The following is a 13,756-nucleotide window of genomic DNA, read 5'->3' on the forward strand; positions in this document are numbered from 1 at the left end:
CATATGTGTGCGATCTGGAAGGATACACACCAGGTTTAACAGTGTTTGCCTCTGGGGTGGAGTGGAGTATGATTGGGTAGGATAAAAAGGGAGAGTCCCTTAAACTCTTAGATACTTTTGTGTTTGAATTTTTACAGGAAGACTATATTCACATATTACTGTAAAATCTTCCAAATAAAATCTATTTGGTTTATATTATAAAACTTGTTTTTTTATTGTAAAAGTAATATATACTAATAATGAAAAAACTCAGATAGTAATGAAGTAAAAAAGTATAAGTCCTTCAACCTTCCCTTGAGGATTTCCCCCAAGTATTGATTGAAGGTTCTCATCATCCTTTCAAGACACATTCTGTATGTATGAATACGTATGTGTGTGTATACACACTGACACATACACGTGTGGTATGTCTTTTTTTTTTTTTTAACACAAATGGGTTCATTATCTATTGTTCTGTCACTCCTTTTTAATTTAACCATCAATCTTTCTATGAGAGAACATATTAAATTTACTTCATTCTGTTAAACAATTGCATAGTATTCCATTATATGAATGTCCTATAACTATTTAACTATTCCATTGTAACTGGAATAACCAAAGTATTCTCAACTTTTTGTTGTAACAAACCTTGCTGCAGTGAACATGCTTGTATATATGATATTTTGTGTGGTGCAGATCTGTAGGCTAATTCCTAAAAGTGGGTTTGCTGGGCTGAATGACAGGGACCAGTGGCTTGAGGCCATCCTGGTTTACACCTGTTGTCCAGCATTGCATTCGGGTAACGTTCTCTTCACTCTCAAAAGTGTACCAGTCTGGAGAGTAAATTAATTTAAAATTTTAATAGATACTGCCAGATTTTTTTCTAAGAAGGTTTTGTTACACACTCATCATGCTGATCATAAAACTTTTTAGTCTTTTCCAAATATTTATTATTATTTTTTAAATTATGAATGATCATTAAGACTTTCAACAAAGAATGGTTATTTTCTTCAATGTAGAAAGACCGATGTGGACATTTTTATTAAAAACAAACCTGCCAGAGTTATTAAGCAAAATAAAAAGAAACCACTGTACCAGCTAGAACTTTACTCTTCCACTAAATGATACGAATAAAATTGAGTATTAAGATGCAAGAGTGATCCCACCCAAAGACATTTTTTGTTGTTTAATATCAAATTGACTTTGCTTTAAGGTGGTCATATGATGTGAACTCCAAATATATTGCAATAGCAAGGTTGTAAGTTGTACCCTAAAATAACGTTATGAGCACATCCGAGAAGTAGTGCCCTTTTCTTCTTCTTTTTTAATTTTTTTTTGGTGAGGAAGATCAGCCCTGAGCTAACATCCATGCCAATCCTCCTCTTTTTGCTGAGGAAGACTGGATCTGAGCTAACATTCATGCTCATCTTCCTCTCCTTTATGTGGGACACTGCCACAGCATGGCCTGACAAGCAGTGCGTCGGTGTGCGCCCGGGATCCGAACCCGGGTCGCCAGCAGCGGAGCGCGCGCTTAACCGCTGCGCCATGGGGCCAGCCCCCTTTTTTTATGGAAATGATTCTATTCGTTGTATGAATGAGCTAGTTTTAATTTTATCATTGACAAGCTCCACAGTATGTATCTTTGTGGTAACTAATACATAGGTCTTTGTAGAGTTGTTAGGTGCACTAGCTTTCTGTCAATGACTCCTCTCCCTAGAAGACTAATGTTAGAAACATCTAGTTATTGTATCAATGAGAAGGCAGCAGATGCCAGGGTCTCCATATTGTGTCAATTTAACCTTACTCTGTTCTCGTGTTTGCAGATGAAGTTGGAGGTGGTTCCTGTATTTTACTGGTCTTGCTGTGCATAGCAACGGTTTTCCTTAGTGTTGGAGGAACTGCATTATACTGCACTTTTGGTGACATGGAGTCACCTGTTTGTACGGACTTTGCAGACAACGTGGACTTCTATTACACTAAATTACTGCAGGGAATGGCAGAACTGAAACACTGGATCTACCTCTCCTAGCAGCGTTCAAGAGGGACAGGCATGCCAGCTGTGAGAATCAAAGAGTGCAACTTTCTAAACGGCTTTTGTTTTAGGAGTTCTGTAACATACGTCCCCTCCCCCAGTGAGGAACCATGGGCATCAGAAACAGCTGCTTTAAGTGGCAATCCAGAGGAGCTCTTAGGATAATCCACATAATGAGGCAAATATCCATCCGAGCATTGTGGACGGAAGGAGTGGTCTTTGGAGAGCATGTCCATCTCCTCCTTGCTGCTTCCGAGTGTAATGAGCTGCACTTAGCAGAATGAAACAGGGCAGTGGTGGAGCCACGCCATTTCTAGCGTCCCTGTCAAGCTAATGGTTAAAGGACACTTTTCGTTTACATTTGTTGGTCCAAAGACATTGCTTCCAGCCATCATGCAATAAGTTTGTGTGTAATCAAAAGGAGTTACCTTATGGTTTCAATGTCTTTTTTTAGTTAACCTTGGGAGCTATGTAATTTAGGCTTTGTACATTATTTCCAGATTCTGTTCTCCATTTGTGAGATGGGTGTGTGTGTGTGCACGTAGGCACGCGTGCGCACGCGTGCTTCAGACAGTTATCATAAGCAAAGACCCAACATAGAATAACAAAGATTATCTTTATTCTTTTAACTTGTCTATAGATGTGCAGGCACAAATCTTTGAAGAAGGCTTAACTGTGGAACAGATGAACTGTAGAAATCTTGGCCCTGAAATGAGAAGCTGTGACAGATCTGTGACAGTTAACATGATTATCTAGCCAGAAATTAATCACAGGCCTAGCGGTAAAATTTAAGAGCTCCCTCTGAGTCTTAGGCGACCAGTTTCATCATGGATTCAGCACTTGCTGAAGTATGATGAATGCTGGACTCAAGTCAGCAAACTTTTATTGAGCATCTATTATGTTCTGAGAATCTAAGAAGCAGAATACAAAGCTAAGATATTAGTTCCTGCTCTAGATGTTTTCTTTCTGGTCTTATGTAAAATAAACTGATACTTTGGCAAATGAAATTAAATCATATATAATTCAGTATTAACAGGTTATGCATTCAGATGTTTGAATGTGCATTCATATCATGGGCTTGATTTAGACCTATTATGGGGTCATTAAGCGAAAATTCAATCATATCTTAAATAGGCAGATGTCTGATTTTTGTTTAGATCTGTCAGCTAGATGGCATTTCCTTTTCTAAAGTGCAGTGGTCTAACATATAGGAAGCCTTGCTTTGGCTTTTTATATCAAAGGCAGCATTTTAAAAGAAACAAAACATGAATTATAGTTTTTTAGCAAGTGATCATTATTTCATGTTTTTCTGTTAGGATCATTTGAAAGAAAAAGGGAGAAATTACTTTCTAGTTGTTACTGGCTGGTACAGTACCTCCCTTTGTGTTTCTGCTTATTTATTTAGATTATATGAATTTTAAAGGGCTTTTTACATAAGTTGAAAGTGTGTTGTTGAGCATGCATTTGGTTATGCCAATGCTAGATATTTAATTACTATGTACTTATTAGTGTTTTGATTTTCTATAATTTCAATTCAATGTGTTTTAGGCTTGTTAATTTTTAAATTGATGGTTTATTTTCACCTACAATACTGTTTGTCTTGTCTCTATCATGTGACTATAAACTGTAATATTTTCAAGGATTATAGATCAAAGATATTTATTTAGAAGTGTACAAGATACTGAAATTTAGATTCCTTATACTTAAGGCTGATTTTATTAGAAGATTATTTTAATGTTCTATTACAAATTTTAAGAATTTGTATTCAAATTGTATGTAAAATATGTAAAATGTTGACAGTACTATCTTATGTGGTTCTATAAAAGACATTCACAAGGTCTGCTGTGAGGGGCATCCCCATCATGGACAGACCTCTTCTACTTTACCCTCATGATTTCTAGTTACAGGAATTTGATGATACTGATTTCTGCTAGTTTTATGTCAAGATAAGTCAAAATTTCCCTCCCTCCTGTTCGCCTCTTTCAGGTCACTATCAAAGTCCTAAATAATCTATAGTGTCATATTTGACTATGAGTCACCAGGGCCACTACTTCTGACACCGAAGATTTCCTGGGAACCTTCCCACTGAGATGAAAGGACTGAGATAATACCTTGGTACTCCAGGGCCCAGTTGAGTCTCAGAAAAATCACGTGTGCTTACCACTTCCCAGGGAGAGTGAGGTGAGCTCAGGAGCATATTGATGTCTTGACTTAAAATAGGCCTGAAATCTCAACTAGAAAAAATAGAGCAACTTTAAAATAGTCATTTATTGCATGAATTGGAGTAATTCCATCTGGTGATGAAAGAATTGTTATCTCACACGTAAAAAATTCATCCAGTTTTACTATAATGTAATTTTTTCTGTCATTTGAAAGTACTGGCAACTATTTGTAACTAATCTTCCATAAGAACTGTATTTGAGGGTAACAGATCAAGCTTGTAATTTAAAATCTACACCAACAAAGTGTCTCAGAGAGTTTATTTGAACCCTGGAGTGCTCAGAAAAACTGCTTTAAAGTGAAAGCAAAATACTTTCAGCAGTTGGTCTGGTTCCACAAGTAGGTGGCCATCTATTTTGGGGAGTCTGATAGGTCCCTATGTAAAGGTATCCCTGCTTCTAAAACACCTCCCCTATCTGCCTGACACAGTAACTGAAATTTGCCCTAAAAATTCATTCCTTTAGATTTAAAAATAAAAATCCTCTGAGAGGTTTACTTTATTGAGCTATGAATTTGTGTATTATGCTGAGAGGACTTGAAATTTGAAGGAGGGGTTTATTTTGAAAGGACAGATATGAATTGGGTCTTGTTGGAGTGGCAGGAAGATATGGGATGGGAGTGGCAGGGGGATATGGGGTGGGAGTGGCAGGGGGTTATGGGTGGGAGTGGCAGGGGGATATGGGTGGGAGCGGCAGGGGGATGTGGGGTGGGAGTGGCAGGGGGATGTGGGGTGGGAGTGGCAGGGGGTTATGGGTGGGAGTGGCAGGGGGATATGGGTGGGAGTGGCAGGGGGATATGGGTGGGAGTGGCAGGGGGATGTGGGGTGGGAGTGGCAGGGGGATGTGGGGTGGGAGTGGCAGGGGGTTATGGGTGGGAGTGGCAGGAGGATATGGGTGGGAGTGGCAGGGGGATATGGGTGGGAGTGGCAGGTGGAGAAGGGGTGGGAGTGGCAGGAGGATATAGGGTAAGAGTGGCAGGGGTTTATGGGTGGGAGTGGCAAGGGGATATGGGGTGGGAGTGGCAGGGGGATATGGGGTGGGAGTGGCAGGTGGAGAAGGGGTGGGAGTGGCAGGGGGATATGGGGTGGGAGTGGCAGGGGGATATGGGGTGGGAGTGGCATGGGGATATGGGTGGGAGTGGCAGGTAGAGAAGGGGTGGGAGTGGCTGGGGGGTATGAGGTGGGAGTGGCAGATGGAGAAGGGGTAGGAATTAAGAAGTGAAAGAGGGAAGGTGGCAAAAGAACAGAGAAATCCTTTAGCTATTAACTTGTTTTGCTGAAGCTGGCTTTGTAGCATTTACTCCCAATTCAGAGAGAGACTGAATTTTTGTCTTCGCACTGACATGGCCTGTGTAACTCTTATTAATTTCTATGCACTCAATATTAATTCACTCTTGCATATTTGTTTATGCAGTGTTATAGTGTTTTCACGTTTATTTATTTGATGCTTAGATCAGTAAACACACATCCCTCAAGTCCAGGGCTTGTAACTCCCAAATCCAGTATACTTTCCATTCTATCATGTTGCCTCCATCCTCAAAAAGAATAAGAGTGATCTAGGGTTTATGGCACAAATTCTAGTGCCTTCTTCTATTTTAACAACCTCAAAAATAAACAAAAAGCCTCATGTACTAACCCTGTAAAAGCAACAGTGAGTTAAAAATTTCCTTAAGGAATTCTAGTATGATTTAAATCTCCCTAGGTTTAGCCACTGAGGGAAAAGGTATGGGAACCTATGGGCATCTCTCCTCCCTGGTTCTAAGAAGAGCTACTCCTAAACTCGACTTTTTGTCTGTTGCCATGAGATCCGTGCAGAACCATGAGCAGTGTTTATTGCTGTCTGTACCTTCACAAACATTTGAATGCCTGCAGTGTACCTAGCACTGAGCTGGGTGCTGGGGCTCCAGAAACAAGAAATGGTACCAGCTTAAAGAAGTTAGTGTCTGGTGAGGTAAATGTATTTGTGAAGGGGGAATAAAAATGAAGAAATTGAGGATCGTGCTACCCGTGGGGATGGAAACTTGCTCACTCTTCCCTACCAGAGGTCATGCACTATTAGGAATAAAAGTAAAATTCTATCTAGGCCACCTGCATAGCAACTTGATAGACAGGAATCTTTTCTCACAAAGTTCTAGTAATAATTACTTTTCACTTCTAGTTAGCATTTGTAGCATAAACAGCTGGTGGGCTTTCCAACGGTGGAAAGCTTCTCAGCAAGAACCTTCTTCAAAATTGAAAGTCTGAATAGCACAATTGAAAACCTTCTCACAAAACTCCAGGTCCAGGTGCTTCCTCAATAGATTCTATCAATTATTTAAGTAAGAAATAATACCCATCCTACAAAACACTCTTTCAGAAAGGAGAGTATACTTGCCACTTCATTTCATGAGACCAATATTACTCTGATACCAAAACCAAAGAAAATAAGATAACTAAAGACCAATATCACTCATGAACTTAACCACAAAAATCCTTAATAAATATTAGTACATTCAGTCTAACAATACACAAAAAGGATAACAGACCATCATGACCAAGTGAAATTTACCCCAGGAATACAATGTTGGTTTAAAATTTAAAAATCACTCATGTAATTCACCATTTTAGCAAATGAAAGAAAGAAAACCATATTATCAGACCAATAAATGGGTAAAATTCATACAGCATTCATGATAAGAACTCTCAGCAAACTAGGACTAGAAGTGAACTTCCTCAACTTGATCAAAGGGAGGCGTTTCTGAAAAACCCACAGCTAATATCAAATAATTAACAGAGAAAGACCAAATGCTTTTCTTCCTAAGGTCAGGAACAAGGCAAGAATGTGCACTCTGACCACTTCTATTCAATATTGTACTGGATGTCTTATAGCAAGAAAAGGAGTAAAAGGCGTACAGATTAGAAAGGAAGAAATAAAACTTTTTGCAAATGACACCATTGTTTATGAAGAAAATCCTAAGGAATCTATAAAATGCTATCAGAATAAGTGAGTTTAGCAAAGTCACAGGATGCAAGGTCAATATACAAAAAAATCAATAGTATTTCTGTATACTAACAATGGACAATTGGAACATGAAGTTAAAAATCATGACTAAATGAATAAAAATTCATTTCACTTACAATAGCATCAGAAACATGATAGAAATTTAACAAAACATGCAAAATCTATACAGTGAAATCTATAAAATATTGCTGAGAGGAAAAGAAAGAAGACCTAAATAAGTGGAGAGATGTAATCTGTTGATGAATTGGAAGATTCAATATTATTAAGATATCAGTTCTCCCCCAATTGATCCATAGACCTGACACAATCCCTATCAAAATTCCAGCAATTTTTAGAAATTGACAGGCTGATTTTAAAATTTGCGTGGAGATGCAAGTGACCTAGAAGATAGCCAATGAAATTCTTAGAAAGAACAAAATTGGATGACTTATACTTCTTGATTCCAAGACTGAATGCTACAATAATCAAACTATGGTATAGAGAAAGGATAGCCCAGAAATATGTCCACATGTGTATGTACAAATGACCTTCTACAAAGGTGCCAAGGTGCAAGGGGGAGTGGGAAGTCTTCAACAAATAATACCTCTTGGGAATAAAATAAACCTCACACAACACATTAAAAATTAACTCTAAATAAATGGATCTAAATGTACAAGCTAAAACTATAAAATTTCTAGAAGAAAACAGGAGAAAATCTTTGGAAACTTTGGGTAAGCAAAGATTTCTTAGAACACAAAATACACACAAACCATAAAAGAAAAGAAATTAACTAGACTTTAAAAACATGCTCTTTGAACAACATGGTTAGGAAAATGAAAAAGCAAGCTGAAGATTGGGAAAAAAATATTCACAATACATTTATTGTATTGTATTCTATTCAGAGTATATAAAGATCTCGTACAACTCAAAATTATGACAAACCACCCAGTCAAAAAACTTTGAACACTCTTTACAAAAGAAAATATACAAATGGCTAATGACCACATGAAAAGGTGCTGAATATCATTAACCATCAAGAAAATGCAAATTAGAACAATGAGATACCACCATACACCTGCTAGAGTAAGTAAAATTAAAAAGATGGGGCCGGCCCCATGTCTTAGTGGTTAAGTGCGTACGCTCCACTACTGGCGGCCTGGGTTCGGATCCCGGGCGTGCACCAACGCACTGCTTCTCTGGCCATGCTGAGGCCGCATCCCACGTACAGCAACTAGAAGGATGTGCAACTATAACATACAACTATCTACTGGGGCTTTGGGGGAAAAAAAAGGAAGAGGATTGGCAATAGATGTTAGCTCAGAGCTGGTCTTCCTCAGCAAAAAGAGGAGGATTAGCATGGATGTTAGCTCAGGGCTGATTTTCCTCACAAAAAATAAATAAATAAAATAAGGGAAAAAAAAAAAGACTGACACTAGCCCCAGGAATGCAAGGGTGGTTTGGCATAAGAAAATCAATGTAATATATCCCATTAATAGAATAAGAGAAAAAACTACATGATTATCTCAACTGATGCAAAAAAGGCATTTGAGAAAATCCAACATTCTTTCATGATAAAAACTCTCTAAATTAGGAATAGAAGGGAACTTCCTCAACATGATAAAGGGCATTTATGAAAAACCTACAGCTAACATGGTGAAAGACTGAAAGCTTTCCTCCTAAGATCAGGAACAGGACAAGGATGCTACTTTCACCACTGCTACTCAACTTAGTACTGGAGGTTCTAGCCACAATTATGCAAAAATATAAGAGGCATCCAAATTGGAAAAGAAAACGTAAAACTATCTATTTGCAGGTGACTGAATATATAGTATATGTAATATATAGAGAGACAGTAATCTATATATAGATTATAATATGTAATCCCAAAGAATCCACAAGAAAGCTGCCAGCACTAATAAATGAATTCAGCAAAGTTTAGGGTACAAGGTCAACACACACAAATCTGTGGTGTTTCTAAACAGTAGCAATTAACATTCTGGATATGCAACTAAAGAGGCAATTTCATTTACAATAGAATCTGGAAGAATAAAATACCTAAGAATAAATTTAACCAAGGAGGAGAAGACTGGTACGCTGAAAACTATGAAACATGGCTGAAAGAAATTAAAGAATATCTAAATAAATGGAAAGCTATCCTGTGTACATGAATAGGAAGACAATATTGTTAAGACATCAATACTACCCAAAGCGATCTACAGATTCAATGCAATCCCTATCAAAATTCCAACAGCCTTTTTATTTGTTTATTTTGGAGAATTGGAAAAGCTGATTATCAAATTTATATGGCATTGCAGGGGACCCAAATAGCCAAAACAGTCTTGAAAAAAGAAAGACAACATTGGAAGACTCACATTTCCCAATTTCAAAACTTACTGCAAAGCTACAGTAATCAAAACAGCGTGATATTGGCATAAGGATAGACACACAGACCAATGGAATAGAATTGAGAGTCCAGAAATAAGCCTATATGTTCACCAGTTGATTTTTGATGAGAGTGTCTGATTCATTCAGTGGGGAAAGAATACTCTGTTCAACAGATGGTTCTGGGACAACTGGATTTGCACATGCAAAAGAATGAAATTGGACCCCTGCATAACACCATATAAAAAAGTTAACACAAAATGGATCAATGACCTAAATAGGAGCTAAATCCATTAAACTCTTGGAAGAAAACATAAAATTAAATCTTCATGACTATGGATTTGGCAATGGATTCTTAGATATGACACCAAAAGCACACACAACAAAAGAAAAAATAGATAAATTGGACTTCATCAGAACTTTTTAAAAATTTGTGCATCAAAGGCAATTAACAAGAAAATGTAAGATAACCCACAGAATGGGAGAAAATATTTGCAAATCAAATATCTGAAAAGGGTTTAATATCCAGAATATATAAAGAACTTCTACAATTTGAAAAAGAAAAACAACCCGATTAAAAAATGAGTAAAGGGCTGAATACACATTCTCCAAAGAAGATATACAAATGGCCAATAAATACATGAAAAGATGCTTAACATTGGTGATCATTAGGGAAATGCAAATCAAAACCACAATAAAATGAATGAAATGATACATACTACAACATGGATGAACCTTGAAAACATTATGCTACGTGAAATAAGCCAGACACTAAAAAACAAATATTGTGTGATTCCATCTATATAAAATATTTATCACAGGAAAATTCAAAGAGACAGAAAGTAGAACAATGGTTACCAGGGGCTGAGGGAAGGGGGAAATGGAGTTATTGCTTAATAGTTACAATGTTTCGGTTTGGGGTGATATAAAAGTTTTGAAAGTAGACAGTAGTGGTGATAGTTGCACAACATTGCGAGTGTACTTAATGCCACTGAATTGTACACTTAAAAATGGTTAAAATGGCAAATTTTATGTTACACACACAAAAAGACTGACACTACAAGTGTTGGTGAGGATTGGAACACACAAATTCACATATACAACTAGTGGGAATATGAAATGGTACAACCACTTTGGAAAATAGCTTGGCAGTTTCTTATGAAGTTAAGTGCATGTCTACTGCATGGCCCAGCAATTCCACACCTAGATTCTTACCTAAGAGAGATGAAAATGTGTCCACACAAAAACTTTTACACAAATGTTCATAACAACTTTATCTATAATAGCCAACAAATGGAAACACCTCAATGTCCATCACTAATACAACGAAATACTATTCAGCAATAGAAAAGAACATATGGGTTGTGACATGGATGAATCTCAAAATAATTATTCTGAGTGAAAGAAGCCAGCAAAAAGAGTACATATCGTATGTTTCCATTTATATAACATTTTAGAAAATGCAAACTAATCCATAGTGACAGCAACAGATCAGTGGATCCTTGAGGGGCAAAGGATGGTGTGGGGATGGGTTATGAAGGTCACGGGGCAACTTTTGGGATGGATAAAAATGTATCTTGACTATGGTCACAATTTCACTGGTATATACACCTTTCAAAATGCATTGAGTTGTACACTTTACATAGATGCAGTGATGTACATGAATTATACCTCAATAAAATTGTTATTAAGAAAATAAGCTTAGTTTGTAGATTCATGGCATCTCAAGGTATTATGAGAGGCAAAGGAATTCCTACTGTCTATCAGCATACCTTATTCCCTTTCACTATTGTTGCTCGATTGGGTTAGACAAAAATGTTTAGTGACCTCCAGCTATCACCCCTCATTTGTACAAGACCTAACTAACTACTCATCTAGAGGCTTATAAAGTGTTACAATAAGATCACTAGTTCAAAACGCCTTGATTCACTGCTAATACTGTTCACAGCTTTTAGTTCCCTCTAGTTCCTTCTGAAATATTGAGATGGTAATTTAAAACTATGCTTTTTTCTACTCAGTGCAGCAGTCCAAATTCCAAACCCAATCTAATTATAGATATTCTGTAAAGACAACCCGCTCTCCCTCTGGCCGGAATGCATTGATCAAAAGTGAGGTTTTGTAATGTTATTGCTTTTCTTAATTGCCTTGGATCAAGGGTCAGGAAGGAGATATGCACTTAGGGAGCAGAGAAGGCTCACATCATCCATCAGAATGACGACAGCCCATAAATGGCTTGTTCTTATTTTCCAAGTGCAAGATTGGGGGTTGACAAGATCTGTACAAACTAAAGAAAGGAGGAAAAAACCCTTGCCTAAGCTTCTGGTCTGGATAGGAACTTTGTCCAAAAGCGACTAAATATAGACAATCTGCTTTTTTTTTTCCATTTCATTTTTTCTTGATTGGAAAAACTGAATTATTGGGCAAGCACAGTAGTTTGGTCAACCCCAGAGAAAAAGAGTCAGGATACGGGATAGTCTGTTGGTACGTAAGAGCCAAAGAAGGGAAGCAGTGCCTAGAGTTGGAATCTTGATGATGAAGGAGATCACATTAACTAGCTGTTCAGCCTCCTCTCTGGGCTTCAGTGTTCTCATCTATATAATTTCTAAGATAACTTCAAACTTTAAAATCCTCTGATTCTTTGAATATCCAAAAGCAATCTACCTTCATTGAGAAAAGACAACTTGGATATCTGTATTTGGTGGGTAAATGCAATAGTTGGATTAGGTTGGATGGGGGTTCTTTGAAGCTGTACATGGGGGTAAGAAGTGGAATATACTAACGGATCCATAGACTTGAAGCACCCAGTGGGCCTAAAGCCCCTTCTGAGGAAGACATTGCCACAGGTGGTTTCTTCTCAATAAGTTGCTACGCTTTCTGTTACATCATCCTGCAACCCTGGCCACAGTTAATTAGATTGGGGGATTCGTGCCCTAGCCTGATGCATTCCTTGAAACCTGAACATAGGGGACGATAGTGATCTGGACAAGAATGAGGTCTTTGGAGAGTTCTTAGTCTCCAAAACAACACAGAATCAGGAATTTTAGTAAATAGTATCTGCACAAGTAGGTCCTCTCTCAGATCATTTGAATTTGAGGCCCAGAGTCTGCGTTCAGTCCTGGCAATAGGAAGGAGCAGAAGTCCAGCAGGCATCAGGGAGGCAGCTAATGCTGGAGTCCCACAAACAGCAGAGCCTCTAGAGTAGACAGCTGGAAAATCCGGCTCTTGAGAGTCACCAAGACCCATAACCCAAACAACATTATAGTCCCAGAAGGCCTGGCGCTGGGCAAATATCCTTTATTACAAGTGCTCCTTATACAAGGTGACATGGGAAAGGATCTATTCTCTGCAAATCAGGAGTGACCAGCTACACAACAGATCTTGTGTGTAAGCATTGCCTGGCTATTTAAAATCATGTTCTTTTAGAGTTATTAGGCAATACAGACACTGTCTAATTTGCTCTGTTGTATCAGAAATGAAGCTGGGATCCCAGGAGTTTCAGTGACTTCCTTAAGATCAAGATTCACAGAGCTAATGAAAGATTTTCCACTTCTAAACGAGAAGTTGGAAGTATCTATAGAGTGTTTCTCCTGGGGTTGCCACTGCATCCTCCTCCTATCGCTCTTTTGTTACCTAAACTTTGTACGTTGGATCACTGTTACTCTGGGTCTTACAGATGGAAAAGACAGCAGAGGCAGTTACTCCATATCTGCAAGCCACAGGCCCTGGGGCAGTTGTGGCTACTGGTGTGTAGCCATCCTGTGCTTGTGTGAGCACTCTGGGGAATCCCAGTAGGAAGGCAGAGAGCTTCCCTGGCAGACCCTGTGTACACAGTCTGTGAAAAGGCATGCCAGATAAAATACAGCGTACCCAGTCATTGCATGAGACATACTTATACTAAAAAATTACTTGTTGCTTATCTGAAATTCAACTTTTTTTTTTTGGTGAGGAAGATTGGCCTTGAGCTAACATCCGTTGCCACTCTTCCTCTTTTTGCTGAGGAAGATTAGCCCTGAGCTAACATCTGTGCCCATCCTTCTCTATTTTGTATGTGGGACGCCACCAAAGCATGGCTTGATGAGCAGTATGTAGCTCCGTGCCCAGGATCTGAACCTGCAAACCCCCGGCCGCTGAAGCGGAGTGTGCGAACTTTACCATGCCACTAAGC

The 13,756-nt window shown here is 38.4% G+C and overlaps 1 protein-coding gene across 7 annotated transcripts in view; it reads left to right on the plus strand.

The window, feature by feature from the left end:
• The window catches only part of CNST (consortin, connexin sorting protein), a 116,389-nt gene extending 111,575 nt beyond the window's left edge, over positions 1-4,814 (plus strand). For all 7 annotated transcript variants that reach the window (XM_058533563.1, XM_058533570.1, XM_058533564.1 and 4 more), the window contains one exon: positions 1,803-4,814. In XM_058533563.1, coding sequence (XP_058389546.1) covers positions 1,803-2,008 — 206 coding nt within the window. In that variant the 3' untranslated portion in view covers positions 2,009-4,814. The remainder of the gene's footprint in view (positions 1-1,802) is intronic.
• Positions 4,815-13,756: the final 8,942 nt, after the last annotated feature.

Source organism: Diceros bicornis, chromosome 38, assembly GCF_020826845.1.
Source record: "Diceros bicornis minor isolate mBicDic1 chromosome 38, mDicBic1.mat.cur, whole genome shotgun sequence".
NCBI lineage: Eukaryota > Metazoa > Chordata > Mammalia > Perissodactyla > Rhinocerotidae > Diceros > Diceros bicornis.